The sequence below is a fragment of the Chroicocephalus ridibundus genome, chromosome 7 (genome assembly GCF_963924245.1).
Source record: "Chroicocephalus ridibundus chromosome 7, bChrRid1.1, whole genome shotgun sequence".
NCBI lineage: Eukaryota > Metazoa > Chordata > Aves > Charadriiformes > Laridae > Chroicocephalus > Chroicocephalus ridibundus.
Window position 1 is genome coordinate 14350261 of NC_086290.1, and position 27763 is coordinate 14378023.

Sequence of the window (27763 nt, forward strand, 5' to 3'; positions counted from 1 at the left end):
GTTGTTTTTGAAGAGAAGGCATGTAAATAGCACCGGGCAGTTTCCACACAACATACATCTTTCATGCTATGAACTCCTTTATAGTAATACACTGAAAAAAAAGCTTAGCAGTAATACCTGAGATGCCTAAATGTAATAAAATACGTTAATAAATTAGTAGGTGAAAATACAAGTTACAGTGTTGAAAAGAAATATTTTCAAATGCAAAGAAATGCAGAAAGGATTTATGCTTACTCTGCAAGCAATTTAAGGATTTCTCCATTTACATAATGCTATCATCTTGCAATCTTTTAATAGTTACACATTCACAACCTGGCAAATGGGCTAACTTTCTAAGCATATTTTATAGTAAGCTACTAATTAGCAGATTTAGCCCACCCCTTAAAATTTTGGGCCAGCCCGAATTCCTATTCTCAGAAATAATCACCAAGTCATATCCATGTAAGAAAAGCAGCATGCATAATTTCTGACACCTTCCTCTACCCTTATCTTCAAATACTTTGCAATCATAATCACTGGTTTACTCTATGCTTTAGTAAAATACAACATGACATTTCGCAGTCCAAAGTAAAATCTCAGAAGTCTGTAAACTTAACGTGCCTAATCAAGTTCTCCCACAGTTATTTATTCCCAAGTATTGGGGAGGTAGGGGGAATGGAAGGTGATTAGATCAATGGGCAACTTCACATGGACACAGCATCTACAAAACGTTGTATAACAAAAATACTGAGATGTAGACCTCATCAAACTCATTCAGGGCAAGTTTCTTCTGTTGACTTCAAGAAAAAGTACTTCTCAGGAAATAGCAGATTTATTAAACACCAGCAAGACTCTCCTAAGAGAAGCCCTAAGGCAAATCACCTACATATAAAACCACACATTTCTTCCATTATTTGAGTCTGTAGCCTCTTTCTTCAAACAGCAAGACATTGAACTCAGGAAATTTTCTCTCAGCACAGGATATCTTCTGCTTAAACAATAAGATATACTAATATAAGTGAAATCAATTCAGCATTTGCAACAGCAAAACAAGAAAAATGTTTTATTTTGCATGAAGCTTCCTGGACCTGGTCTAAAACTAGAGGAAAATCTCCTCTTATTGGACAGAACATTTTACATCCTTCCAAATTCCTCAGTAAGTCATCTCTTAAAACTGTAATTGACCAGTTATCTCAGTTAAATTCCCTCCCAGGGACAGGCAATGGAGCACTTCAGCTCACAGAATCACAGAAACTTCAGAGTTGGAAGGGACCTCTAGAGATCATCTAGTCCAACTCCCCTGCTAAAGCAGGATTGCCCAGAACACATTACTCAGGACTGCAATCTCCAGAGAAGGGGACTCCACAACCTCCCTGGGCAGCCTGTTCCAGTGCTCTGTCACCCTAACCGTAAAGAAATTATTTCAAGGCTGGAATTACTACACATACTATTTCAGACTACCAACAACCAAAACTTATTATTGTTCGAAATTCTGCAGTGTCAAATTAGTTTTGGAGCATGTTCACGTTTTTGGTAATCTCAAAGAACTCAGAGATCAAGTGGACCCAGAATGACTAATGTGGGAGAAAGTCCCTGAAAAATAGCAGTGGAGCAGCTGTGGAAAGGTTTGCAGGGCTGCTGGCTGTTTTCTGACTTAAATCACCAGGGCTGTCAACATGGAATTAATTATGCAATACTTTGCATATGACTTAAACCATCAGTTGCTCTACTTGGTGCGAATCAGCAAAAGTTCAACACGTGCTTTAATGTTAAGTTCAAATTCTTTCTTTAAAGCCTTACTAAAGTCCTTCCTCCTTATATTGAAACAAACAGATGCCAAAAATTGCATTACTTTGTAACAGATCAGTTTTTAGGAATCAAAGTTAATTTCTCCGTATTCAATAAAACTGTGATCTCAAGTGTTTCAAAAGACATAGCAAAGACACGCTTCTATTACCCCTGATGGTGAGAAGCTAGCCCTAAATCTGTAGTGGCAACATTAAATTTAAATGCTATTTTTATCCTCCTGCTGCTGCCCTATGCTTTTATTTTTCCTTTCCTTTTTTTTTTTTTTTCTTTCCTTGAAGCAGAGCTCAGGTTACTCTCAAAGGACAAATATTTTCAAGCTGCTTAATGGTCACCGATGAACTATTAACGACTCCACTCACAAGCAGTCCAGCCAGTGGCTGATCCTCCCTTCAGGGCACAAATTAAACTCCTCATGGGTTTGTAATTCTGTAAAACCTGACTACTTGATTTATACAGTTTGCTCTACTCTGTAGGAAGCAACAGGAAACATCTCACAGCAGGAGAATCAACAACTGAAGTGAGAAACTTAAATAAAATACATCACTTACACAGGGCAGGGCATGTAGTGGTTTTGCCACATTTTGGAATGAGATAAAAGCATCTTTTGATTGCTTTGGTATGAATCATGCGTGTTGTGTCCCCGTCCTCCCCCCCACAACCGGAAGGGATGCTCCCAACTATGTCCTAATGACATCTCCCGCCACTCTTAATAACTGCAATTGCTGGCTGAGTGGGTGTTACAGAGGCTGGACTTAACCCCAGTAACTCAGCAGCAAGAACGGGTAAAGCCAACTCCAGTGTTCACTTCAGCGAGGCTGGTTTCATCGTCCAGGATAAGGCGATACAAAAACACTCGCCTTGGCTCAGGCATCTGAGTCACTGCCTAAAACTAGAGAGGCAGCCTGTATACCCTTTTCTCATGGTCTCAGAGTTAAAGGTTATTTCAAGGACACGCATTCAAGAACACAAACCAGCAACTCGGTGCTGCAGAACTCGCCTGCCTGATGTAAAAGCCATTGTCAGTACTGGCAGCAGCCAGAACAGACCAGCGCTGGTGAAGCAACGCGGGCTTACAACAGATGGGGATGCGAGCCTAGTGCTGGGCAGGCACCTGCTAAATGGCTGACTTTTTAAGGTTTTTAATCAGGTTTTTAATCACAGCGAAGTACTTCAAACCTTCAAAACTTGAAAAAAATAAAACTAAAACCAACAAGCCCACCTAATGAATTTGCTATCTCAAATGCTTATCAGAAAAGGCTTTTTCTCCTCAATTTCTTTTCTTTGTGAAGGAAAGGAGGCTGCTATATAAGATGAGCTCTGAAACAAAGAGATAAATAAGCTTTACTTCACGGGACTTACTATCCCTTGTGTCTTTGCAGCTGTACTTTTCTATCAGAAGATTTATTAAAATTATGATGTTAATATTGCTTATTAATGATAATTATGAGTAGCTATTGCCTTCGGTAGCTACTGAAGGGCAAAATCTTTCCTTCCTGGTTTTTATCAACTCATGAGGAGGGTTACCATTCACATTCACACCAGTTTCCTCAGAAAGACCCCATTTACTCGCCGGAGAGGCCAGAGACCCTATTCAGGACTTAGAGATACCCAGTTGCCACCTATGCACATTTGCAAACCCTGGCAGTGCAGGAGCAGATGACCCTCTCCATTTTTTATGAAGTTAATCCCTCTTCTCCCAAATGACACGTTTTGAAAAAATAAGCCATGAGAAAGCTCCAACATTGAGCCTTAAAGAAAAAAGATTTCTTCTCAGTATCATGAAAGCAGTATCTGCAGTTAACACCATTAACACCATTTGCTGGAGAATTGGAGGGTTAAACCCCCTTATCTTTACAAATGCAATGTTAGAAGTACACATTATTTGCATCACCCTGATCTTCTTATGGCTTTAAGTACTGACCTACAAATGGAGTTGCTCCTCTCCTCAAACTCCATCAATCTTTCAAATAACTTTTACAAACTCCCCAGTCAATTTTCTCCTTCATCTAAAGATGTCACTGGCAGTGAAACACCAATTCTGCTACTCTCTCTGGTTTATCCACAGCCTTTGACAACAAGCACCATATATTTTTTTGTGCTGAGTAAAAAGCAGGCTGCGGAGAATAATTTCTACCTCTGGAGACAGAATTTACCAGTTCCTCTATTTACTCAATCTCTCCCAAATATAGGAAGATATGCATTTGGGATTAAACATCTTGTTCTGTTATTCTCTGCAGAAAGAAAAAGGCATCTCCCAGAAACCTTTATAGAGAATTGATGTCAATACCCATCATAACTGTACGTTTACTAGAATACTATCGAGAAGGATTTTAATGTACTGTGCTCAAGCTTGTTGACCCAGTACATAAAAAGATAAAGATTCAAAACATTCATACTTGTCAGTTTGTTTTGCCAGAGGTCTTATTTTTCCTCTCCAAGAAAGTTTATCTCTTCTGGTTACACACTTGATCTAATACATTTCTGAGTCTATTTTGTAGTATTCTTTCTGATACAGAATATATCCAAACTGCTTGTTCAGCATTAAGCTTTAGAGACTAAATACCTCTCCCCAGTATATTCAAAAAACATTTCAGCTTTATTTGGTGTTCCACCTTCAGGTTTCTCAGGAGCAGTTTTGGTTACAAGCACGTGAGAATCTCAGTCTTTGTGCTCTTTACAGGGGCAATTCAGTGGGAAAGCAGGGCTTCAGACAAAATTTGCTGTTATGCTGCGAGTTAGGAATGCTAAACCTTCGGGCAACTAAACCAGCCTGCAGCACCATCCCCAGAAACACTGCAGGCCAAACAAATTACTCTGATAGCAGCTGCAGCTCGCTTCCAGCTGCGCCTTTCCTCCCTCTCCAACCCAGCCAGGGCATCGAGCACCACAAGGAGCCCAAAACGCTCAGCTGCTGCTAACCCAAAACGACTGGACTCCCAGCACAACGCGGTACAGGCAGTCTGTGATTCTGCTGCTGCTCAGAAGCGATGAAACAACTCGGCATGTACTATACGTGTCTTACATTCAATCTCAATATGCATTTAAATCTGGCAACCCAGGAAGCACTGGATCAACCTGAGCTACAGCTTGGGCCCCCTTACACCACACAGACAGCATCTCTGCTTTGTAACACTCAGCTCAGGATTGATTTTTCCAGTTTCAGTCCCCTAAAGGTCCTTCAGTAGTTTAAGCAAATAGTCAAAAGAATTTCAGTAGATTAAGACAAAGACCATATGGGAAAAGTTTTAATCCAAAACTTTATAGTCTTAACACACACACAAGCAAATGTTTATTTACTTCTTCCTTTTGTCAGCTGAGATTTATTCTGAAAAATTTAAAGGCCAGCCTTGAACACTTAAGTTTATTCATTTTATTCGAAGACTGATTTTCCAACATTTTTAGCATTACTAAAATTGTTTTTAATCAGCATCTGTGGCACAGACAGCATTCTGTATTTCATATTTACAGCTACAAATATTCAGCAAGTAGCCACAAATATTCTACAAGCTTTTTAAAAAAACAGGATTATGGAGTAAAAACAACTATCACAATACATCTCTGATCTTGTAGTCGGATCAACACAGATCATCTCCCTCCACACAAAAAGCCATCAGCACTCGTTAACAGTTTGCTGGCAACGTTTTTGGCATTCCAGATAGATGTCTTAATTTCATTTAAAAGAATCACTACAAATACAGACCTTTTTATCTTATTTTGTAAGCATTACTCCAAAACTGTAAACAGCTTAGCTAATTCCTGCTATTCCACAGAGCTCTTGGACTGGCTTATATAAAACCTTGTTTTAATGATGCTTCATTATAATAAGGACAAAACCATCTCATTTTGCAATCTCCATATTAAATTTCATGTATGCATAAATAAGGAATATTTTAAGATGAAAAACCATCACAGAGCATCCATTCTCGTCATTTGTGTCTTTCACTTTATACCGCTAGGAAGCTTTTGCCCAAAACTTAGGTTGCACATACAGAAACTGGAATACAATTAACACTCTATTATCCATGAGAAGATTATGTAAATTGTGGGTTAAGCAGGTTCAGGTTTTTTCACCAAAACACCGCTGGCTTCCACAAAGTCCAGTGCTGCTTCTATACGACCCCACCCATACTTACTATCTGTTGCTATTGTAAGGCTGACCTTGTTCACCCACAAAAAGTTATCCACAAATTTTAAAAAAGGTGCGTATTCCAAGTGTAACCCTCTAATTCAATTTATATTGTTTATCTTCACATTTTTCCTATTGGTCTAGGTTATCTTTCCCTCTCCCAATCATTACTATGAATAGCATAGAATTGACTATCTCTACAATAAATATTAAATTTTTTTATCTTTTGATTTAAAAATCCCCTGGAGCCCTTCAGTACTCAAAACAGCACTTTATTTGAAATTCTTGACAAACATCTTTGTTCACAAGTTATTTCGTAAGCTGTTGATGACTCCAATTAAAAACAGCTTTCAAGGAAAAACACTGCTACCACGCCCTCCTCCTCCCCAACCTGTCTTTCCCCATGAACCATGACCACCAGAAAAGCCAGTATTCCAGCTGTTGATGGGTTCCCTTGGGAGCCCAGATTGGTATGACTGAGCTGATGGAGTCTTTGGGCACTAAACCAGGGCTGTTCATGGCTTTTGAGAATTCCAGAGGTGCAGTGGGGGAAGATGCAGTTTAGTTTCGCATGGGAACAGGATTAAAAGTAAGATAGGGGATGTCAGCAGAACAGAGTTCTTGTCCTCTCACCGTGCATACCACTAAGCAAACATTCCACCCATGAATCTGAAACAATTAGAAGAAAGAGCACAACCCAACTTTTGCCCAAAGTTGAACTCAAGGTAAGTTAACAGTAAAACGGCATGTACGACAAACAACAGCAACAGCAGCACAGTTAACAGACATCATCTATTTTATAAAAACTTTTCATAGATTAGAAAAAAAAAAAAAGCTACTCAGTGTGTCACTAAGCACATAAGTCTGTCAAAATCACTGAGTGCATTTGGACAAATATAAAGCTTCAAAAAAGTGGTAACAGAGGAGGAAAACTACCAGGTCAAAACACAACTTTAGAATCTGAGGTGAAGGTGGGGAAAAAACCCCCACACCTTTCGATCTGCCCCAAAAGAACACTGGTAACTCGCATGAAGTTCATGCCTTCGATTTTAAACATACCAAAAAGACAGTAAATAGCGTAAATAACATCAATATTCTTTGGTCATTGACATGGCTACTGAACAACCAGATTCTTAAGAAGACTGCAGTCTACATAATAAGTAGGACTGTAGCTTTGATGAACAGTTCAAGTCAGGCAATTTTGTAATTGAAAAAAAAAAACCCAACCCAGAAGAAATAGAAAAGCAGACAGATTAAGTGGCTTGACAGACACCATAGATAAGATCAGTGGACAAAAAGCAGAGTTACTGCTCAAATCCTGGCTCTGTGTTTAATAAATTAATCTCAGCCGCATCATTTGCAACATGTCCCTTCTGTCTCACTGTCAATATTTGTAAAAACATCAGTCTTTGCTGCTTAAAAAGATTCTGAAACATGTTTGGCTTACATGACAACGTTCCCTGTGGTTGTTTTTTTTTTCCCCCCTTTTCTTATTTTTTTTAAATTTAAACAGAAATTCAGCAATCTCAGATTCAATTATATGAAGGACCATAATTCCAGAATACTCTTCTTTCAGTAGCAAATTCACTGTAAGGGTACAGCTCAACAAGCATTTTAAGCAAACATAAGCCTGATATCACCTCTAAATGCTTCTTCACCACATTTGGGGAGCACATGGGGAACCAGATTGGAGAATTGCTCCAGCTGGAAACTAACATAACAAAATTACACTGATTATTTTCAGCCACAGCATTTTCTTGACTTAGCTTGCTGCCTTGCTGCCAAAAAAATGTTTCTTCTGCCAAGGGGTATGTGAAAACAAGGACAAATGCAATAATGAAAGGAACATCTTTCCTTCCTGTGGCAGCAACAACTTATGCCACTGTAAAGTATTTATGTAGCCATGGATTAAAAAAGGTACGGCATTCATTCCTGCCAAGACAACTCTTTCTCTGGCTGTGAACTAACCTGTTTGCTAAGGGATACAGTCTTAAGAAACACTTTGTTATTTATTTTTTTAACAAAACAATTTCACAGAACTTAGGTAGACAATGGGACTATGCACAACTGAACTGGCAGACTCGAGGGCACCTCTTTGAGGTAACAATAGTTCATTTTAAACCAAATCTGCTGCCAATAAAGTAACAGACCCAGTCTTGGAAAAGGCATTAGCTCAAAGAGGACGATGATTCTCAGCTCAGAGGGACACAATTCTCAAGGAAAGTTTTTGTAAAAAAAAAATAAAAATCTATATATACACACATACGTATTTTTAACTTAGCTTTAGATTTTAGAAAGCAACATTGTTTTACCAGGATTTTGTACACTCCATTCATCCCCCAGCTCCCGCTCCTTTTTTGTTTTCCCTTTAAGAGTTAACCCCAAAATATGAATGATGCAAGTGGAGGCACAAGAACAAACACACTAAGGAGCCTGAAATTAAACTTTTAATCTACTTTTAATTTATTGTATTTTAATCACCAAAGGAAGAGGTACATATCATCCACTGATGATGCACTGTAATTACTGCATATAGCTATATAGATTTAACATATTTGTTTACTGTTACTTGTAACTTAGATGTCCACAGACAAGGCTTTATGTTACCTTATAAAAAAAAAGCAAGAGTGAAAAAAGTTTCCTTTAGAAATAAGTAGTTACTACTGCATCCTGATCTAAGTTTTATAGCCCAGATGGCAGGTCATGACACCTCTTCAGGTTTTTATTTATGCTCCTCAAAGCCTTAGAAATGTTGTTAGAGGCGCCAGGAATTTGCCTACAGAGCCAACTCCAGCTCCAAAGATCACTGCTCTGGTTATGTGGAGACACCAATTTAAACTCGAGTACTTTTTAAGTGTAACTCTTGCTATAAAGTGTTTGTGGGCATTCCTGGCCACAAATCAAACATCCTAGGCACTAAGCAGCACTGGATATGTTCACTGCACTGTTTCAGAGGTGCACAAATTAGTTTTACTGCCCTTTACAAGCACCTATCTCTATAGTAATTTTGGAAAAAAAAAAAAAAGATGCCAAACTGTTTCTTTAGCTCTAGATTACTTTGGGTTCTGGATATCACAAGAGTTACTTCCACTTACCATGTCAACAACACCGCTTAATACCCTAACAAGTTGAGCCTTCTTCAGACTACCTAACATTATAAACACTCTAGAATTGTGCTTTAAATAAGAAAGGGATGAATGAAAAGCCATTTCAAGAATGGCTGCCCCACACACTCTTTCTAGCCAGCAGCTCCAACGTCTGCGCAACTGTTACTGCAACCAAAATCCTACGGAACTAGACAGAAGGTCTCACAGACCCACAGCTTCCCAACTCAGCTACGTGAGCTCAAAACAAGTTGGTAGCAACTATAACACATGGTAATGGAAAAACAGAGCACATCACTTCCATTCCTACTGTTCATCCTGTTGGCGAAAAACAGGTATATAATTAAGCAGAGCAGAACAGACACGTGTATATTAAAGGGAGCTTTAGAAATGTAAAACAGTGGCTAACACCTCACTCCCAATAAAGCACTATGCTATGAGACAATCCCTGCTATATAATCTGCCCTGAGGAGGGGAAGGAAGTAGATTTCATCTCTTTCCTTCCCCTCTTAAGTTAGCGTTAAAAACTGCATCCATCTCCGACACAAAATCAAGACAAACAAAACCCACACAGAAATTACTGCCAATACTTCTGCTCATCCTTCCTCTTCAAGAAAGTCACACTGAGAGATTTACCTTCCTTCCCAAGATACATACATAGCTCACTGAAAAGCAAATCCAATTCATCCGAAATGTCACCCTCTTTAAGTTAAGCTTTGGCACAACAACTACATTAACACGCTAGAAAGAGTTCAATGTATAAGGTGCAATGACTTCTAACAAAACACTCTCTAGTTTCAGTGAATAATTTCAGTACCTTTTTATGACCAGTAACTTAGCGGACATCAAGTCACAGGGTCAGTTGCTATGACAAATAGATATGCCTTTACCTAACTTCTAAACAGCAAAGAGCACAATCAGATCGACACAACCCAAGGAGGTTTAAAATACAAACTTGCATCACTCGTACCGGTAAGTCCACGCTGACATCTGTTCCATCCAGCAGCGCTACTCGGCAAGTAATGATGGATTTTGCATCCCCAGCTGCAGGGATGTGCGTTGCAGCTCTTTGGGCCTCTCTTAGCCGTTCCTTTTCTGCATGCTTACGCATAGACCGTCGTCCAAGGGTTCGACGGAAAAAGCTCAGCATCTTTGCTGCAAAAATCCAAGACAGAAAAAGGACATGTTAGTTATCAAGGCCAAGTTGGACTGAGCTTTGAGCAACCTGGTCTAGTGGGAGGTGTCCCTGCCCATGGCAGGGGGGTTGGAAATAGATGATCTGTAGGGTCCCTTCCAACGCAAACCATTCTACGATTCTAGTTTTTCACAGGAAAAAGTTCTTAGAAAATGCCAGGCTTTGATAAAGAACTGTTAGAGACTCAAACAGCTGTTTGACTTCTTTGGATTTAAATACCCAGACTCTTGGACTACTTTGAAAAAAAACCAAACAACTCAGCTCAAACCTTCAGCAATAGTTGGGGTGATTTTTGGCACAACCTGAAAGTACGTTAGGGAGCTAAAAACAGTGACTGTGTAGATCTCACACAACTAATCGCAATCTTTGAATAATACAAATGCCACCGCACTCCTCAATGAGAGGGTGATGTTCTCTTAAAAGCTGGAAAGCGACTAAGAACTACGTACCACCAGCTATTTTCTTGTCTGACATACTCGCTGCCTTTCATCGGGTAAAAAAAAAAAAAAAAAAAAAAAAAGTTACGAACGGCCCTTCCCGCCCCAGAACTCCGCTGACAGACTTCGGTGCCTCTCGGGGCTTTGCACGGAGAGGCAGAGCGCGCCTTTTGGGCACGGCGGTTCCCGTCACTCCGCGGCCACCGCCGGGCAGGGGAAGGCGGCCTCCGGGAGCCGGGCGACGAGCCACAGCTCCGGTGGCCCCGTATCGCAACCCAGAGCGACGCACCGGGATGGGGGATTTGAGCGGGGCGGGGGCCGTTCCTTCCGGCAAGGAACGGCCCCCGCCCCGCTCAAATCCCCCATCCCGGGTTGCCCCGGCCCTTACATAAGGCCTCGACACCGGCGTCCGCCTCAGCCCCGGCCCGCATTGCCTCAGGGGTCGCGCCGCGCCCTCTCCCCCCTTCCCCCCAACCCCCGACCCTCGGCGGTGGCCGCGGGTTCCCCCGCGCCGCTCACCTGAGGGGCGGCCCCGCGGGCCGGTCGGCGGCGGGAGCGGCGAGCCGGGGGCGGCGAGAGCGCGTCCCCGCGGCGGCTCCTCAAGGCCCTGGGCGGTGAGGGAGCCCCCCGGGAGGGGGCGGGCCCGCGAACATGGCGGAGCGATGTGGGAGGCCTTTAAAAGGGCGACGACGCGGCGTCCATTTCCTCCCGCCCGCCCTTACTCACCTGGCGGCTTCCGCTGCGACTCTCTGCTGCTGGGAGCAGGCGGCAAGGCGGAGGAGAAGGGCGTCAGGAAGGCAAGCGGCGGGCGGGCGGTAAAGAGAGCGCCCTGTCCTTCACGCCGCACAGCGGCGCCGGAGCCCCTTTAAAGGGGCGGGCCCCGGTGGAGCAGGGGCGCCCCCGCCCCGAGCCAGGTGGTTTCGCCCAGCGGAGGGGCGCCGCGGGGGGGGGCGGTGCGGCCCACGTGCTGCCCGGGGGGTAGTGGTGGGGGGGTACGACCTGGGGCCTGGCGGCGTGAGACCGGCCTGAGGGGGGCACAGTGGGGGTGAGCAGGGAAGCCGGTAACGAGGCGGCGCTTGGATGGGAGCCTCCGGGGGTGGGTTTCAAATGATTTCGCAAAATTTCTGAATTTTTTGCTGTCACGGAGTGTAAGTTTCCCTCAGCGGTTCTCGTCAGAACTGCTGTAAGAAGCCCTCAGCTAGCCAGCGCCAACAAGGCACCTCAGGCAAACGCGTTCTGAAACCATTAAATTTAGAAGAAAAACGCCTCTTTAAGCACGGCCTGACAGGATTAACTGTAGCGATGTATTAAATAAAGCAGAACTATCCACAAACTAGCACTGTTAGTGTTAATACACTGGAATAAAATTACTAGGACAGACTATGATGACAAAATGCAGTTTGTAATAGAAAATCCTTTGGAAAGACAAGTACAGTTAGTCCCAGTGAGCGATATTTTTATAGTTTTTCTTACTTGTTCCTCCAGTCTGAGGGGAAAAGCCCCACTCATTGGCATCAGTCACAGCAACTGCAAAGGGCTGCACCTTGCCGCATTTTTTGAGTACATAAATATTTGTGTTCGAGCTAACATTTGACATCTCCAAATAGAAAACCTCACCAATGACATTATCATCTCTGCTTGCAAGGTCTAGTGCCAGCTAACAGAGACACTGCTCCAGCCTCCTTCAAAATCACAGGAAAACTGGGAATCCAGCCTATCTTACAGCCTGAGAAAGCGGAGACTTTGGCTTCTTATTGGCACCGCTTTTGCTAACGGTAATGCAACCTTTTCTACCTTCAGCTACGAAATCTGGGCTGAGATAACCAGTCACTCATCTGCCACGCAGAGGAACTGGAATGAAACACCCCTTCATACACCGATACGGCAAAATCAGCTGCAGGTACCTGAATATACATTGAGTTATCTGGATGTTGTTTGCTGAAATAGCAAACAAACCAACCAACCAACCATCCTGCCAGGTAATTGCCCAGTATTTGCTGACAAAGCAACAGGCTGATTTTAATGTTAAATGTTAGTTATTTTAGCACCCCTATGTTGGCAACAGACCAACCCTCCTACCACAAGCAGAAGGTACAAGGCAAGCTTGGGGAAAGGTGGGATTCGGGTTCATACCTCGTTATTTACTCAGGAACACAATTCTCAAAATGGGGGAATTTAGGTATTTGTTATCAGTGGAGCAGGGACTATACATGCTCCCGCTAGTCTGTCATGAAATACATGTGGGAGCATGCAATAAAGTTCCCAGAGGAAACATACAAAATCTTATTATATTCAAAGTGAAAAAAAAAAATTATGTTGAATGTTTTCAGATATCCGATTAATTCTTTGTGCAGGTCAACTAACTGATCATTTGCATAACAAGGATGATTAGTTTTTAGTGGAGATCTCTGTCACATAAATGACATTGCATTAAGTCTACAACAATTTATATTTTCCTATTTTAGACAAAGCATTCTGGAGAATAAATTACCTGATTCTTAGAGGTTGACCCTAAGTTTTCTGTCCATCTTCAACCATTTCCTCAAATTGAGCTTCTTTTCGCTTTGTCACCTACAAGCTCCCTTGTTGCCACCAAGAACTCCGTTATTCCTAGCTGCCTTTCTGTAGCTTCAGTGACACAAACATTTTTGATCGTTTTTGCTTTTCTACTTCACACCAGCCTCTTGCTACTCCTTGCTCACTATTTGCTACTCAGATACAGTCCAAGTAGATGCCCATGAAACTGGTATCTGTCTGTGACTTGTCTTCTATCCAGTCTTCCCATTTCAGCTTAAGCAGATCTCTTCCTACTTAATATCTCTCCTTACTCGTGTTCTCTCCTTGAATGCTTTTAAATCTTTTATCTTTTGGGGTTTTTTTTTTTTGTTTTATCTTTTTGTACTTCAAATCCAAACAGCTTGTCCTCACTTTAAAGTCCTAAATTAATCAGTCAAATTAAAAACATATGGGGGTCTCTCTTTTCTTAGACTCTTAACCCTCCTGAGACTTTTGTCTTGCCTCCTAAAGTCCTTTCATCTTCTTTTCCTACTTTTGCTTTGAACATCTCCTCACTTTTTGGCAGCAAATATTTCATCACAAGCTTCCATCTGGAATTCTTGTTCTTCACATCGGTATTCCTCATGCTTTCAGTTTTGTGATCAGACTATAATCTCTATTGAACACTGTCTCCAAAACACTCAGGTGTAAGAGATATTAGAGTTGTTCTTCCATTAGAGAAAAAACTGCAGTATATATTTTCAGATAAAAAACTTTGGCTGATATTGTCATGCTTCTTCTGTAGCCAAGCAATTTAATTCCTGATAATTTAGCATCCCCTTCTAGTGCTCAGTCCATAGGGCTGTATTTACGGCATAAAGCATCAAAAAGTAAAACACAAGATGAACATTATCTGGCATCAGAAGTGTACTAAAAGTAGCATAGCAAACCTGTGTGTACAGTAGCAAGAAAATCGCAAAAAAATTAAACTTTAAATTACTAAAGCACATCTTTATTTTGCAATTAAACAATTAAGATCCACAAGTAAACTATATATATATTTTCAAGTCTGTACCTAGACAACTATTTGTCAACTGAAATTAAATATATCCACAAAATATGCATAACAGCATTTTTTCACATAATAGAATGAAATTTTACTTAAGACTAAAACAAGACTTGTTAAATGTTATTAGCATATTTATCCTGGGAACTGCTGGTTTTCGGTAGAAGTTAGTGTATCATTTTAATGGCAAGAAATTTAATTTTATCAAAATGAGGACAAATACATAAGGCCCTTTAAAGCATACAGTAGCTGCAGTGACAAAAGCTGAATTTATTTTCACATTGTCCAGTGTTGACCAATTTCAAGTTTCCACCATTTTCAATCAACCACCCCGGCTGTTTAGCCAAGATGTTGCATTTAGATTTTGTTTTTTGTTTTGTTTTCTCCCCTTCATGTGCTTTTAAACAAATTTATAGGCAAAAGTCTACCTATGGGAAGAACCCTCCCATCCCTCCAACATTAATAAAGATACACAAGAGTTAGTCTAAACAACAAAAGAGCTATTCAACTCCGAGATGATTTACTTCACACTTGCAGTCCATCATTCAGCAGTATGAAACTGAGATGAAATTTGACAACTAAAAGCCACAGCTGGAAATGCAAATTAATTACCAGAAGTAACTAGCAAAAAATATTGCCACCATCTGATTGTTAATAATGATCTAAATAATATCCTTCCCTTTGTATTTACACAGAGTATAGCACCTGTTACAGAAAAACCCCAAACCTTACACAAACAGCCCTGCCAAATTGACTGGTTAAAATGGGATCGCTGGTAAACGAACCAAACCAAATGGAAAACAAATCTGGATAAAATAAACCCTTTGTTTTCTTACCTTGATTTTCCTGTAAAATTATTAAGGGTTGTTACTGAGATAATTGCACTAGATCATTTATAGTCTAGTATTTGTGGATATATTCTAGTTAAAGAAAACAACAGCTTAATGTAAACTGTTTAACCCTTTCACTCATGTCTCAGGCCCCTGGCCTAGGAGTAAAAGGGTGACAACTTCTTTAAAATTTGTTGTGCATTATCTTTAGTTATCAAAATTCAAATAAGTTAAGTAAAAAAAAAAATACTGATTTCCAGGTAATTGATCTAATGTTAAAAATAATGCTTAGCAGAAAGATTTACAGTAAACATAGCTAATTTGCAGCTAGCTGAGAGAGATCACAGAGATAAATTTACAAGTACCCTGTAGTTTCTATTTGCACCTTTTTTTTTAAATGCAAGCTTTATGTTCTTTTTAAGACAGAAAAATTAAGATGATAGAATTATTAATATCTTCTTAATAGCTATTTTCTGAATGTCCCTCAGAAATGCATGCACAATAAACCAGAAATTGTTGGAACAACAGAAAGCATTCGTACCAGGGTGTAATCCAAATCATCTCTGTACAGAAACCCATTAAGCATCTCTCTCCAAGCCCAATTTATTTTGTCCAATAGTTCAGTCAGTAGTAAGCATGAGATAAAGTGCTACTATTCAAACATCAAAACATTAAAAAAAATAAAATAAAAATCACCCTTTAAAATGTTTAAGCTTGCTAAATACGAAACAAACACAACCAACTAATTGTCAGCCAGTCTGTGAAACCATAGTTCATGCTACAGCAGACTAGAACGATAGATATTTTAGTGGCTTTTTTTTTTTTTTAAATGAGGCTACTGGTTCAAAGAAATCAAAAAGTCCCTATTTATTTTAATTTACAATGTCAGCATTCTTTTTAAAAAGTGTCGTTATCTTAATTTTTTTACCATTGAGCTCTCAATGGGCAAAACACGCCAAAGCCAATAGCCAGAGCTTACAGCTTATGCACCAGTTAAAAGCTTGTAGCTGGAAAAGCGCTGTGAACTGAGAAGATGCACGCTCGTGGTAGCAACCAGCACAGACATAAAATCCAGTGATAACAAACTGGCCTCCTTTGCAGACTGCTAAACCAAAAAATAGAATAAAATAAAAGTTTCAATTTATAACTGCAGTGAGAGAACAGAGACTGGACAGAACAGTTATACTGAAACAAACCAACCATTTTTCCCCTTGTAACAGCTTCCCAGTCACCACTAATTACAATCCCTGCAATGCCATGCAAGATCCACGTCTGATCAATGAATATGTTTTTACCAGATTCTGATATTGGATCCTAGCACTAAAAGCAGCAATGGAAAAGAGCGTTTTGAGTCTCAAGGCAAAAGGTGAGTACTTAAATTAGCAAATACACTCAGCCAACTGGGGACCTGAGATGTGAGCTACAAGAAGACTAAAATGACGTTAAAGGGCACCATTCCTGTACTTTGTGGAAGACCAAATCAGCAAAATTTTAATTTGGACCATAACCCAACCCCTCCCTTTATCCTCAGGGCTGAGGGTCTTGAAGATTGCCTGCATAGTGGCTCTACAGTCAAAGCTACAGCATACCTACTGGACAACCTGCTTGCACTTGGAAATTGGTGGATCTGTAGTTTTTCATGCTCATGCTAACTCCCTGAGCCATCAAACATCGCCCACCCACCTGCACACACACTGCAGAAGCATAAAAATATCACGTAATTCAGCTCCACAGCACACCTGGAGCTCCAGCATCTCTATGCCAGACCTTCCCCATTTCCCGTCTCCCTGGGCAGTGCAACTGCAGCAGGTTTGCTGCATTTTTGGCCCTTCCACAGGTACCGCGAAGCTTTTTGGAAGGTCGACAGGGAAAGTTGCTGGCTACACGGGTTCCATAACAAACTTCTCATGTTCCTTAATCTCCCAACTGCTTTCTCACCCTTTCTCTAATAGATGGTGTGCCAGACTGCAATGAGATATTCTAGAAGTGTTACTGCTTTATCTATATGGGACATAAGCTTTCAAGATTTAACAGAGAAATGTGGAAGAAATGTCACCTAGCATTAAATGTAGAGAAAAGAAGAAAAAAAAATCAGGCTTTCTCTTTTTCATAACTGGGAGAGAATATATAAAAATAAAATGCGTAAAAGCAGCATTTTACTGCTTAAGACTTGCAAGTTATTTTAAATACCAAATGGTTCCAAATTCAGGAAAAAGCAATTCTTCATCTTTCAGTTATCTGGTATATCTAGAGCAGTATTTCTCAAAGTGGATTGGCTGACAATCTGGAGGTGGTTTATTAAATAATACCTGCATCTTATTTCATATTTAGCAAAAAAAAAAAAAAAAAAAAAAAAAGCCCCCGCAACACTCAAAGCCCCCACTAGAGCCCCATGTCTTTCTACTAAAAAAAAAAAACAAACCAAAAAACCTTCAAATCCACTTTAAACAAGAGATGGCAGTGGTAGTTTTCAATCCGAACCTAAAAGGAAAACAAAAGTCTTAACATTATACATTGGCACAAAATTGTCATAATATTGCTCTTATTTACAATGAAAACTTTTTTCTTTTTTTTTTTTTTAAACTGGATTTGTATCATGGAAGTGTTACAAACATACTCTTTTCCACACCCAGCCAACATTTTTCCTAATCAAATGGTATGAAAATAATTATTCATAAAATCCAACAATCATAACACCATTCACATATAGGTCTATAGGTCATTATGTCTGAAAGATACATTCATGTTTTGTACAGCATGAAACATACAAAAACTTCTTTAAAAAACTCTTAAGGATGATACAGATCTTCATAACCCAAAGTAAAATATTTAGCAGTTTCGCTTTTTTTTTGGCCATATAAAAATATTTTAAAGGCCATTTATACCACAACAGGTAGAAACACTTGAATGAATGATTTATGGGGCAGAAAGGCTTCAATGCTCTGCTCTTTCCCAGTCAGTTTTTGGTTACCACTATCGTGGCTTTGGAGAAGCCAAAAAGCCACTGAGTTGCTGAGGCCAATTATCTAAGAATAGTTACTTTGTTCCCATTTTTTTCCCCAGTGCAACTAGTTAATAGACACAAATCTGCTTAGGTCAGTGCAAGGAAGATTTTGAAGAGACCTATTATTCTTGCCTGTGTTTTGTAATCGCAACAGTAATGACAGATGACCAATAAATATCCCACACTTAATTGTGGTATAAATGGGTCTTTTGAACTCAAACTGCTTTGGCAACTTTACATAAGAATATTTAAATATGTGACATACCAACACTATATGTTGCTATAAACTTCATTTCTGATTTCCCCCGGAAAAAAAGGGCAAATGCTATTTTCATTCACAACCTGACTATGAAGAAAAATTTTTTAAATATAATGGATGAATTATTTTAATTTTTAGACAGTAAGTGCTGAGTTTAAAATAACCTTCCAACTAGCCAGCATCTCAGCTAATAATCTCGTCACATGGAAGTTAAAGCTTATACTTTCCTAAAGAAGAATTTTCTTTTGTTCTAAATGGCTTAAAATAAAACTGAGATTAAAGCTACCTTATTACTCTTTTTCACTTTATCAGATCCAGAGATTCTTGAGATTCATTTTTCACTGAGGGATAATATTGATTTAAGCATCAAATCTAGAAATATAAGTAACAGGGCCACAGGCCACCTAGTACTATTTTGTTTTCTAAAAATATTTAAAACTCTATCTTCCATTTGGCATTGTGGTTCACGTTTATTACTAAGTCGTAAGCCAGGATTTCACTTCGCCTGAATCCTTTTTCACTTAATAGTCCACAGCTGATCTCTTTCAAATGTCCATAGAACACAGTATATTATATAATATAATTCTTCAATAGTTAAAAATTATTTAGTGTAGAACTTTCCATTTTAATTCTATGCTCTATATAGCTTACAACAACATTTTTCTGGATAAACATTTTCAGGAAACCAATACAATAAATTAAAACTTTTAAATAGAGGGCACAAAGTTATGTTGTCACAGGGCAGTCAAAGAAGTGACTGATTTTTTTCTTACAGTATATTACACTGGACACCTTGCTTCTGACTTGGTTTCTCCTATACCCTAAAAATATTTAAAAACTGGGACATTTACGTATCTTTAGAATGAGCTCAGATACTGTATCAAACAGACGTTTCTTACAAATCTTCTACCTACTAAGAAAGAAGCAACACATACCAACTGGAACAATTTTGCACAAGCATAACAGAAGGTGACTGGGGTCATTATGGAATTAAAATAAAGTTCTGGGACAACTTCATAGTGTTCTCCTCCCTCCCCCCCCAAACAATTAAAAAAAAAAAAAAAAGAAAAGAAGATAGACCTGTACGAACATGGCTTGAAATCAACTATGAGGGCTTAAGAAGTAATTGGTTAGCGGATAATGGAATTAAATCACATCTGATTGTAAGTTCAACTTAATTATCAGTGCTATTGAAGAGTTATGTTCTAATCAAGTAAGACAGCTAGTCTCAATAAAAGGATAAAATAAAGTATCAGCTTCTAATGACCTACCAGCACTTCACAGTAAGCTGCTAGTAAGTTACTAGTTGGAAGGAATGAAGGAATGTGTCAGATTTTTCACATAATTACAATAAAGCAGCATACAATGCTCATTCATTAAGTTGGCAGAGGTGCTTTTGCTACCGAGAACAGCACTCAGGTACTTGTATAAGGAAAGAGGGAACGGTATTTCCATGACCCCTTGCGGTAACACATTCCAAGCACCAAGGGCCGTTTTTAAAATCTGAACCCATTAAGATAAATATGACAGGACAATACCACCCCCACGGAATCATGAGTGCCTTTCACTGGATGTACGCTGTAAGTCTCAAGGCACTTAAGGGGTTAAGACATAATGCATGCATTAGTTCCCATCACGTAATCTTACGTCACACGAATCAGAATACACCAGTGTATGACACACAAGCTGTGTCAAAGAAATGATGTTTATTTATTATTATTTTTTTAAATTTTTTTTATTATTATTTTGTACAAGATGCTGGTAAGTGGGCGGTATGCAGCTACTGCTGGGTTACCACAGACTCCAGCTTTCCTCTAACAACCAGCTGGTCTCTAGTAAGGGTGTAGGACAAAGTGTGCTGCATCAGTAGGCAGTGTGTACCTATCTAAGTATTGGCAATATTGCTAATGTCGTAAAAAACAAAACAGTGAGAATCTGTACATAGTAAATAAACCTAGCACTGGAAAAAGACCATGGCTTAGTGTATTTTTTCATTTGTTTTTCATTTTAAGAGACATGGGTGTAAAACAGAGTGAAATAATTCCAAGCCTTGTTTGTAGCAATTCAACCAGAAGCGCAGTATATGGCACTACAATGAAATATCGTAGATTACCCTGAACACAATTAGTTCTTTCAGTTTATGGTTTGTTCGGAGCAAAGCACGAAAATAAAGTCTTCAAACAGATGAAGGTTAGAAGAGTTTCAGAGACTGATTTTGTTTCAACATAAAGTGCAACAGTGCTGAAGTTTTCGAAGTCCTTTGTCAATTCTTTGCTGTACTTCACTATCGTTTCCTGCAAGCAGTATTATGGCACAAAGAATGCTGCCAGTTCCTTAGAGAGGACAGGATTCCTCAACTGATATTCTAGGTTTTTAGCTCTTTACTTATGCAGTGATGCTTGTAAAGGTTTAATAAATCCTTCTTCATACACCTTCAAAATAGCTTCACATACAAATCTGTATTGACTCTGAAAAGGAAAGTAGAATCAGTAAATTGAAAAGAAACGCAATTGAACCGTGTCATCTGGAAACAGAAAAGGCCTCTAAGATATCCCCCATCCCATTCTCTTGACAGGATTCAAAGTTAGTTTAGGAAACACAAAACAACTGGAACTTTGTATTAGAACGTCTTGTTTCTCAACAGAAGAATGGGATGAATGTCACTTTGAAATATATACCAAAAGTCATAACCACAAAACCAGTACTATTATTAAAACATCACCTATTTGGTAATTTTCTGCTCTTCATTTCATTGCTGAAGATTCAAAGACCTGAGGTTTCCATGCACTTGCATTTAGAAGCTATCGTTTCAAAGCACTTTTTCATAATCACATTAATTCTGGCATGTTACTGGCACCTCCCTCTCAGAATTTGATAAAAAAGAAAATTGTTCCATGTTTGAAAAAAGCCAGAACTCCAGTTTCTCAACATTATATACTAACTCTGCAATGTATGCAAGTCTAGCACCTGCGTACATAGAGGCCACTAATATTTTGTTTTAAACAAATAATAGCTAAAAACTCCAACAGTAATGAAATTAGAATATAATGAAAATAAATTTAAATAAAATCGCTGTTTTGTAAAGCCCCACAACTGACACTGAATAGTGCATAACGGTGTATAAGCTGGTCAGAAAGCTGGCATGCCTGCCTCTTGTGTGTTGTGGAATATCCCTCTCTCTGCAGTAATTAGTGATGTCAGACCTTAAATTGGTACAGTAACAGACTTAGTAACAGAATCATTATTTACTGTATTGTTGTATGTGCATTAAAGTATTTAAATTTGTACACATTTGTGTCAAATACTTCTGCCTCCAGTGCCTCCTGACGGAGGCTCTGAACTCCTCTCACACGGCAGACGCAGCAGATATCCACGCACAGGGCCATCTTGTGGACACTGAGGGAATCTTTCAGGAGATACAAAAACGGGAAGAGTGTGCCAAAGGAGAAATTATAATAGCTAATATTTATGAAATTTTTTTTAAAAACCCACTTTAGTCTTTTATTATCCCTTCTCCCTCTGATGCAGTAAAAACCTGCCTTTCACTGAGGCTTGAAAATTCTGGTTTCTCTAAGAAAAATGAGAAGACCAGAAGATACTTAGCACGTGCCGTGAAAAAATACAATTAAAACCTTTACTAATAAAACTGTTTTCCTCTCTGTGTACGCTAGAGAGAGATATTCTATTCATACCGTATAGTCATCGAAACAGCAAGGGCCATCCTTTACTATATTTTAATGTATCATCATCTTCCTCATCCTTCCTGTGCTAGTTGAATAGCACAGTGGTTTTTTAAGTGAAACATGAATACTGGACAGCTGCACTGAATGACAGATGACCAAGAAATGGAGACCCTAAATACTTTTTGTCGGTCTGAAGACTCTGAAGAACACAAAATGTTTATTCAAATTTGATTAGAGGAACAGCAGCAGGGACATTAAAATTACTACAATGAGTAACTACCGTCAGGTAACCATGGGAGAGATTTGATACTGGATCTAGTGCCTTTTCTTCTTCAAAATACTTTCTCTTTAAATGCTATATACTACAAGTAAAACTATACAACTGATTGCTAATTAAAAAACTAAAAAACCTGGAACTGATCAAAGCTTGGAACAACCAAGGCTCCCTTTTTTTTTTTAATTTTTGGAAGAAAATACAACTCCATCTTTTGACCCTGTTTACATATTTTCTAAAAATGTAAATGCAAACTTCTCTCAGAGATATGCAACACCTGACTGATACAAATAAAAAGTTCTTAAATCTGTTCTAAAACTTTTACAATTCTGAAATATAATACATTCAAGCAACATTGCAAATATCTCAAAAAAGCCGAACATTATAGATTCAGGAAAAATTCTAGCATCTTAAGATATATCAAATGTGAAGAGAGCACCAAAAGAATCCTGGTAGCAAGTTACTTTTTTTAGACTAAATACACTTAAAACTACTTTGATATATCTTGCATCAGATTTAATTACACTGATTTTTAAAAATACTATTTCACTGATTATTTGCCTTTAATTGAGTCACTACAGGGCAGAGCTACTCCTGTCTGAAGCCAAGGCTGCAGCTACACTGAGTAAAGGTGATCTCTTTGCCATATGACCAACAGCAAGTATATTAAAAATCCATCTAATTACATGACTAGATAATAGGAAATTATTCTTCTGCAACATAGAACAGGAAGTATGATACTCACAGGTGTTTGGATCATCATGGCTCTCTGATCTCTCATGGTTCTTACAATATCTAACGGATAAACAGGCTGATTGCACTCAATGAGACACATAGCTGTCTCCATAGTGATAAGAACTCCCGTCCGTCCAATCCCAGCACTGAAAAAAACAACAAAAAACCCCAAATGAAAAATGAAACAAAGTGTCTGGAACATAGTTCGTACTTAAAGACCTTCCTCCTAAAGGATTCTCATGACTGATCGTTATGATTCCCATACTACTAGGGCAACGGTTAAGACGGATTGAGTCTATGCCAGTGGAAGCCACAATCCTGCCTGAACCGAGCGAAAAACAATCAGTGCAGAATTGTCAAGCCTTGAAGAGGGACTGTCTTAACCCAGCCATTCACTTGAGCAGAATTTACAAACATATATTTATTCCCATCATATTATAAATCATACTAATATCTAGAAGATAACAAAACACAGATACCTAGCGTACACTGTGCATCTTGTGTCAATTTGACCATTACTGGAATAACTGTTACTGGAATGTTGGGCTGATTTCATAAAACCATGTTTATGTTCTTAAAGTGATCCATACCTTCATATTTCAGACTAAGGAATAGAACAATTACCAGAAACCTTTGGAGGATGACAATAATGATAATTTTCTTAGTATAAAAAGCACAAGAGAGATCTAATTTGTGTAGATTGAAAAAGAATACCTAATAGCAATCCCTTTCAAGACAAGGAAGAACCATAACATATACATCTTGGAATGGCAAAAATTTCAAGAGAGCTTATATGAATCATTGTTAGCTTAAAAATAAAAGAAATATAAAGATTTATCTGCCTTGTTTTACATATACATACACTTTTCCACAAGTAGCAATCCTCAAAGACTGAATATTTCACCTTGAACTTGATCATCAGTTTCAAATTAAAATCTTTCATATTCACTTTTGAATAGAAACCCAATGATTCTCCATATTTGAATACAGGACCAAATTGATATTTTCAAATGCCAGCATTATCTAAACCCATACAACTAGTATTTTAGTCAATAAATGAAAGCGTTTGCTTCTAAATTAGTTAATATAAACATACCAAACTTTGAAACTTACTTCTTCTGATTTTGACACATAAGCTCAAATTAAGCCTGACCAAACCACTACTTTAAATCTTTGCCCAGAAGGTGGCATTAAAGCTACTATATATTTCAGCGATGTCATGAGAATTGTACGACAAGATGTAAATGTGCTGGTTATATATAATTATTCAATAGCATTTTGTATTTCTGGAATTTATACATGTCGAATTTATACGCAGAACGCTTTATCAAATCCAAACAGGAACAGTATCTGTCAAAGAACCTAATGACTCATTTTACAACTTCAAAAGATTCAGAGAAGGGCAACAACAATGATGGAAAGTGTGATAGTTTCCATATGATAAATATCAGGTAGGCTACAACTCTTCAGCTTGGGAAAAGGAATCATTGACTGATGGAGGGCAACACTGAGACAGGACATGAAAATCAAGAAGGGCACGGACAGGATGGGTGGCTCACCGTCTAGAATAAGAATTAGAAACTGTTTGACTAAACTAGTAGGAGCCTTCTAAAAATAAACATGAACACAAGCTTGGAAACTAGTGTTTCAAGTAGTTTAACCTAACAAAAACCTATCCAATTTCTTAAGGTTTTTGTTGCTTCACAGTCTCTCTGGGTTTTTTTTTCGTTTTGTTTTTAAACTATTATTGTGTAAAAGTGTGCTCTACTAGCTACTCGGATTCCCCATACTAAAGCTGGTGGCTTAGTTCTGAAAATGACATTTTACCATTTTATTGCACTAATGCCTTGTCCTATTACACTGAACAGACATTAAAAATAGTGTGCACACACCATATGGAAGAACCCCTGGGCTACTTCAGCTTGTCTCACTAGTGTAATTTGGTTGTACTTCCCAACAGCCACCAAGTTGGGCAAATTAAGCAAATTATGTTGAACTGTGATATATCCCTCTCTTCTTCTGTGAAGCATAAAACTGTTATAAATGTTGGTATTGAGATTATCAGTGCGGAACTGAACTGACGTCTCATTGAGATGAAAGAAACTGTTCATACTCTCCGAATTTGTTGTTCAAGTGCCTCTTGCAGACTTACACATTTTATAGTGTAAAAGTGTATTTGGCTGATATTTTCACTATTTGTTTACAAACCATATCAACCAAAAGTATATCAATAACAGAAGGTGAGGAACAACACCATTTAAGATGGTGGCATTCTGGTACGGTTTTCCCTAGTTAGTAAGATTCACCTTGACCAGCATAAAGCAGAAGGGAGAGCAAACCCAATTAAATACAATTTCTGACACACAAAGCGTTAAAGAGAGAAAAAAATATTTCTTCATCTTCTGCAGTAAATGTCTAGTTTACTCGTAGATTAGGTAGTCTTTAAATTGATTTTATCTCTTAAACGCCTCACCTTGCCTCTGAAACAGGAACGATGCACACCTGACTCAGGAACACTGACTGTCCGGGTATAGCACACATTCATTTGAAGATATTTGGCATTATGCGTTATTATAGTTTACTAATTAAGTATTTTAAAGGATTAATATTTTGAAATTTACTATAGGAACGTAGAATGCTATTAAAAGCTACTGCATAAGAAAATAAAGAAAAACACATCTCACGTGTACATAAAAATCCAAGTAACAGTCATTTTAACGCAGGACAAAAGTAAATTGTTGAGAAAAATGGGTCATCTTAATGTATGTATCAAAATATCATGTAGCCTAAGGCTGCAGACTTGAGAGAAAGCATCTTTTATTTGATCACTGCATATATCACCCATGTTTTCTGCCATGGGTTATTTATACAACTATTACAGAGTTTTGTACAATAGTCACCATGAGTAAAAGGTTCCTAAGTATCTACTGCCATTTCCCTGAATTATTATATAGACTGTTGGCACAAGTATTTAAACTGTAAACAAAACCGAAATAAAAACCCGCCAAACCAACAAAATCCCTGCACAGATCAATGCATGTAGATACTCAAGCTTTTGCTTATTGAAATGTGATTTAATTTTAAGTAATTGTTTCATTTAAATGTTGAGTTCTCCTGTCATCCCCAAAGCAGATACCACTAAATATTTATTTCAACAACAAAGCACAGAAAAGCTATTTGACAACAAATAAGTTCAGTCTGATGATTTAACAAAGTTGGAGAAAAATGGATACCTGCAATGAACAACAACAGGTTCTTCTCTGCCAGCCCTCTTCTTTCGCACAAGACACACAAAGTCTAGGAAATCGCTGGAATCATCAGGAACCCCATGATCAGGCCATGCTATATACTGGATTTGCGTTAGTTGGCGGCTTTCCTCTTTCTAATCAGAAACATGAAGTTTATTCCAGGGTAATTCAGGTCCCATTAAAAAAAACCTCAACCCCCCAAACCAAGCCAACAATAATAAAATAAAACAAAATTAAAAAATCAATGGTACATTTACAGCAACTTGTACCTGTAACAGAAGTGGCTTCAGGCAACTAGCAGCACTTTATTAGTATTAATCGCTGCTCAACCTAGATTTTATAATGACTTTTTTCTTAAAAACAAAAAAGGCAATCCACAAATGTTTACTTCTTCAACAGGTTAAAAAAACTACACGCCATGTAATAGCAAACAGTCCAAGGATACCAATGATCTACCTGAACACTAGATGTACAAGAAGGTGGTCAAATTTTTAGCAAACAAATTTAACAGAAAGAGGTACTATCTTACTAGACCAAATGACAGAACTGGGTTAGGAGAGGAGAGACAGGACTTTCAGACATAAAAGCTTTCCTTCAGACTCCGTGTGAAGACCAGCATTGTTTTGGCTTTATCTGCACCTCTTAATTTTATCCAACATACTATACATAAGATGCATAATGACTTTGTTTTCCACTCCCTCCTGTCCCTCGCTCTAATATCACAAACATAATCTCCCTCCGGTTAGTGGAGGGGACAGGCCACATCTTCAGTGTAAAAGCAGCATTTCAAAGAACAGGAGTTACCACACTTTAAATAACCTTTAAGCACAGAATCATTTACAGAGGTTCCACTACTGATAACAAATGAGCAATTGTCTCAACAGGGGATGGGAAAGGAATTTTAACTGCAAATTGACTAAAAGGCAGCTCTATAAAACTGGCATCTCATCTGGTAACCCAAGCAGTGAGAAATGAGTACGTGAACTAAATTCCAGATACTGATTTCCAAACACTTCTGAAATTGAAATGCTAGCTGGGGAGGCTCTGAAAACTACACATGCCCTGAAAATCATGCAATGCGTGTTCAAGAAGGTCCTTGTTTACATGTAGTTGCCAATCCAAATTCATCTTTCTCTCAGCAGGATTTATCTTCTATCTACTTGCACGTATTCTCCGAGATGGAATTATTAAGAACTGTTTACCTCTAACAAGACAGACTTTCAGTTGCAATAATGAAATACCTCTAGTGTCTCATGTTTTGAAAACACCAAGGGAATAACAAGTTTCTCAACTTCTCTAATTACTCTTTTTTTTGGTCAGGGCATGAAAGACACCAGAAAAGACAAATAATACATCTTTTATGTGATTTAAAACCAAATAATATGATTATGGAAACCGAATCTTTGTGATATTTTGTTAAAGAAAGGTTTGTTACCATTCTAAGGGCAGAATTTATACTAGGTAAGTACATGGCAATATGTGTAGTCTTCTGAAGGCTCCTAGAAATAAATGGTCCTA

General features: G+C 38.6%; 2 protein-coding genes across 5 annotated transcripts in view; both read right to left on the minus strand.

Annotated features, from left to right (window-relative positions):
• The window catches only part of EPB41L5 (erythrocyte membrane protein band 4.1 like 5), a 60836-nt gene extending 49330 nt beyond the window's left edge, over positions 1-11506 (minus strand). For 3 of the 4 annotated variants that reach the window (XM_063342172.1, XM_063342171.1, XM_063342169.1), the window contains exons 1-2: positions 11377-11506; positions 9989-10173 (exon numbers count right to left, since the gene is read on the minus strand). In XM_063342172.1, coding sequence (XP_063198242.1) covers positions 9989-10168 — 180 coding nt within the window. In that variant the 5' untranslated portion in view covers positions 10169-10173; positions 11377-11506. Of the gene's footprint in view, positions 1-9988; positions 10174-11169; positions 11293-11376 lie in introns of those variants that run through there. The other variant, XM_063342170.1, reaches the window with a different exon arrangement.
• A 2630-nt stretch (positions 11507-14136) lies between these two features.
• The window catches only part of PTPN4 (protein tyrosine phosphatase non-receptor type 4), a 121245-nt gene continuing 107618 nt past the window's right edge, over positions 14137-27763 (minus strand). Inside the window, exons 25-27 of the mRNA XM_063340681.1 lie at positions 26231-26379; positions 23008-23143; positions 14137-20773 (exon numbers count right to left, since the gene is read on the minus strand). Coding sequence (XP_063196751.1) covers positions 20687-20773; positions 23008-23143; positions 26231-26379 — 372 coding nt within the window. The 3' untranslated portion in view covers positions 14137-20686. The remainder of the gene's footprint in view (positions 20774-23007; positions 23144-26230; positions 26380-27763) is intronic.